Consider the following 3,758-nt stretch of genomic DNA (forward strand, 5'->3'; position numbering starts at 1 on the left):
GGATGGATGGATGGATGGATGGATGGATGGATGGATGGATGGATGGATGGATGGATGGATGGATGGATGGGTGGGTGGATGGATGGATGGGTGGAGGGGTGGATATATGGGTGGTTGGGAGGGTGGGTGAATGGGTGGGTGGATGACAGGCAGGAAGGGAGATGGTGCAGACAGAGAATGGGAAGGAGGGAAGGAAAAGGACTCTTCAGTCGGCAGGACGGCAAGGTCAAGGTACAGCTGAGTGGCCATCATCTTGGCGTGGGGGGGAGGGAGGAACAGAGGGGCCTTGAGTCCATCCTGTGGTGCCCAGCCTCCCGTGCTCCCCAGGAGAATGTCTGCTACCGCATATTGCTGGGCCCGGCCTTTGCCCAGTGCAACCAGCTAGTCGACCCCAGCCCGTACATAGAGGCCTGCAACCAGGACCTGTGCCGCTGCCCGAGCTGCCCATGTGCCACCATCACCGAGTACTCCCGCCAGTGTGCCCATGCTGGGGGCCAGCCACAGAACTGGAGGAGCCCCAGCTTCTGCCGTGAGTGTCTCCCGGGGAGGGGTCTGGGAGGCAGGGTGGCCAGGAGGGGAGGGGAGTGTGCTGAGCCCTGGGGTGGGCACGGGAGAGCTAACCCCAGAGGTGCTGGCCTAGCCCTGGATGCTGCACATTTCCTGGCTGGCCCGGGAAGTGACTGAACAGACAGGTGGGACCAGGGCTGTTTGAGGTCACACAGGTCCTAGTGTCTTCCTCCCTCTCTCCCCAACCACAGCCCAGACTTGCCCCAAGGGCATGGAGCACCATGAGTGTGGGTCCCCCTGCACCAACACCTGCTCCATCCCTGAGCGCACCCAGCTCTGCGAGGACCACTGCGAAGACGGCTGCTTCTGCCCCCCAGGCATGTCCCATCCCAGGGTCCCTGGGCCCCAGGGTCCCACACTGACCGCTGACCATTGGGCCCCCAATGACTCAACCTGGGCCAGGGTGGGCCCCGACGTTCTGAAACTCAGGAGATGAACTAATCTGTGAAGGGAAGCAGGGCAGACAAAAGAGGTCCCTTCTGGACAGGCAGGGAGACTGAGGCACGGACACCTTGGGAGCTTACCCAAGCCAGGTGTGGCTTGGACAGAGGGCAGGCTCAAGATCTGGGCCCCCTTCCCATGGAGACCCTCCTGTCCACTCCTCAGAGACAGGTAGTGGCTCAGTGGGCCCTGGCTGCCCTGTGGGCTGGGACAGGTGAGCCCTGCTTGGCACAGCCCTTTTGCCTGTGCAGTGGGATGGGAACAGCCCCTCACTGCCCACACACTGCCTCTCCCCTCTCCCAGGCACCGTGCTGGATGACGTCACCCACACTGGCTGTGTGCCCCTGAAACAGTGCCCCTGTACCTACCATGGCCGCACCTACACCCCAGGGGCTACCTTCAACACCAGCTGCAGCTTCTGGTACACCCCCTGCCCAGCTAGCTGGCCCTCCTTCTGGGTGGTGAATGCATGAGTGTGGGGTCTCTCACTCACAGACGGGTCCTCCTGTCCCCAGCACCTGTTCTGGGGGATGGTGGCACTGTGACAACCTCCCGTGCCCAGCCACCTGCTCGGTCCTGGGCGGCGCCCACATTACCACCTATGACGAGAAGCTCTATGACCTGCACGGGGATTGCAGCTACATTCTGTCCAAGGTGCGGGCCACCCTTCGCCCTTCATCCCAGAAGAGCCTCACAGGGTGCCAGTGGGGGCCATGTATGGGTTCACATGGACCGGGTGCCTCAGAACCCGGAGGTGCCCACAGGGACCAGAGACCCACTCACCCGGGGCCACTGTCCACCCTGCCTGCGTGGACATCCCTCCCAGGGCCTGCACATGCCAACACACAGCCCCGTCCACCCCCTCAGGGACTGGCCGTCCCCAATACCCCTGTGTCCTTGTCATCAGAAATGTGAGGACAACACATTTACGGTGCTGGCTGAGCTGCGGCAATGTGGCCTGACCGAAACTGAGAGCTGTCTCAAGTCGGTGACCGTCAGCCTGCATGGAGGGGACACGGTGAGAGCCGGCCACGGAGCGAGCGGGAGGCGAGGGAGTGGCCAGAGATGGCCAATGCAGATGGGGAAATGGCCAGGTGGACATATGGACAGGTAGACAGGTGGAGGGTCAGACTGGTGGGGAGCTGGATGAATAGAAGGAGAGATGGACAGGTGGACAGATGGAAAGGTAGACAGCTGGAGAGACAGGCAGGGAGATTGACAAATGAACTGGTAGATGGGTAGATAGATGGAAAGACAGACAGGTGGACCGATGGAGAGACAGGTGAGGAGACAGACAGGTGCAGAGATGGCTAGGTAGAGAAATGGAAAGCGGAACTGGTGGGCATTGGGCAGAGAGACAGGCAGAGAGACAGGTGGGGGGGATAGGTAAACAGAAGGAGAGATGGGCAGGCGTGGAGATGGGCAGATAGACAGACGAAGAGTTGGGAAAACAAATGAGTGGACAGATGGAGAGATGGACAGGAAGACAAATGGAGAGATAGGTGGGGAGATGATGGACTGGTGAACTGATGGGCAGGTGGAGAGATGGAGAGACAGACAGGTGGGAAGGTAGGCAGACAGATGGACAGATCAAGAAATGAAGAGACAGAGGTTTTCAAGCCCTCCCTAGAGCCCCCACCCTGGACATTCCTAGCACAGGACCAAGGTCCAGAGGCCTAAGTCCTCCTCCTCTGTGTCCCCCCCTGTGGGGGGTCACCCCCTTGATGTGATGGGGCTGAGGTGCCCAAGTGGATAGGCACCCCCGGCCCCAACCTCACCAAGGTCCCACCTGCGTCCTCTCTCTAGGTCATCCGGATCCAGGCAAATGGGGCGGTGTACATGAATTCCATCTACACCCAGCTGCCGGTCTCAGCAGGTACTGGCCAGCCAGGCCATTTTCAAAGCAGTGGGCAGCTCCCAGCACCTGGCCAGTGCCCAGCTTCATGTCTGAGGGCTCTTTGTGGCTCTGGGCAGTTCCCTGGGGTCCCAAGGACTAGTGTCCCCACTATAGGATTGGGATGGCAGCTGTGGCCCCACGGCTGTGGGGTCAGCCGTCCGTCCGTCCGTCCTCAGAGCTCTGTCCTCTCGTGGTGCATCTCGGGCTCCCCACAAGGGCGACAGCTGCAAGTGGCTCCATGGCTGCGCCGAGGGGTCAGCCAGCAGCAGACCTGTGGAGCGGGCTCTCGGCGGGAGGACCTGGGGGCATGCACTGGTCCAGCTGTCGGGGAGGCAAGGCCAGGGGTGTGCCCAGGCTCTGTGGGGCTCTGACACCCTGCTCATCCTCCCCAGCCAACGTCACCGTCTTGAAGCCCTCCTCCTTCTTCCTGGTGCTGCAGACAGCGCTCGGCCTGCAGCTGCAGGTCCAGCTGGTGCCCCTCCTGCAGGTCTACGTCCAGGTGGACTCGGCCCACAGCGGCCAGATGTGCGGTGAGGCTCCGAGGGCGGCTTGGGGGGAGCCAGGGTCAGTTCCATGGTGGGTGGGAGGTGAGGGCAGGGCTGGGTTTGGGAGACCTGTTTGAGCGGTGGGTTAGGCACTGATGTTAACCCCGAAGTCGGTGGTTCGAATCCCCCAGCAGAGGCGGTCTGCTCCCTAAAGAGTCTGCTCCCTCGGAGACCCTCTCTGGGGCGTCCATGGGTCAGGACTGACTTGCAGCAGCCGGTTTGGGGACAGGTGGCCCCAGGTCAGCCAGGGCTTGCTGGCTTCTCATGGGGGGTGGGGTGGCCTGGCTGCCGGCTCAGGCAGGTTGTGG

At 61.8% G+C, this 3,758-nt stretch overlaps 1 protein-coding gene across 1 annotated transcript in view; it reads left to right on the forward strand.

Moving 5' to 3' along the window:
• MUC5B (mucin 5B, oligomeric mucus/gel-forming) overlaps positions 1 to 3,758 on the forward strand; it is a 39,201-nt gene that overhangs the window by 5,596 nt on the left and 29,847 nt on the right. The window contains exons 7-13 of the mRNA XM_045290424.1: positions 323 to 529; positions 759 to 884; positions 1,312 to 1,429; positions 1,524 to 1,662; positions 1,916 to 2,026; positions 2,815 to 2,884; positions 3,298 to 3,435. Of these exons, the coding sequence (XP_045146359.1) occupies positions 323 to 529; positions 759 to 884; positions 1,312 to 1,429; positions 1,524 to 1,662; positions 1,916 to 2,026; positions 2,815 to 2,884; positions 3,298 to 3,435 (909 nt within the window). The remainder of the gene's footprint in view (positions 1 to 322; positions 530 to 758; positions 885 to 1,311; positions 1,430 to 1,523; positions 1,663 to 1,915; positions 2,027 to 2,814; positions 2,885 to 3,297; positions 3,436 to 3,758) is intronic.

This window comes from Echinops telfairi, unplaced genomic scaffold (assembly GCF_000313985.2).
Source record: "Echinops telfairi isolate 266 unplaced genomic scaffold, ASM31398v2 ScPeMD7_37;HRSCAF=141, whole genome shotgun sequence".
Lineage (NCBI taxonomy): Eukaryota > Metazoa > Chordata > Mammalia > Afrosoricida > Tenrecidae > Echinops > Echinops telfairi.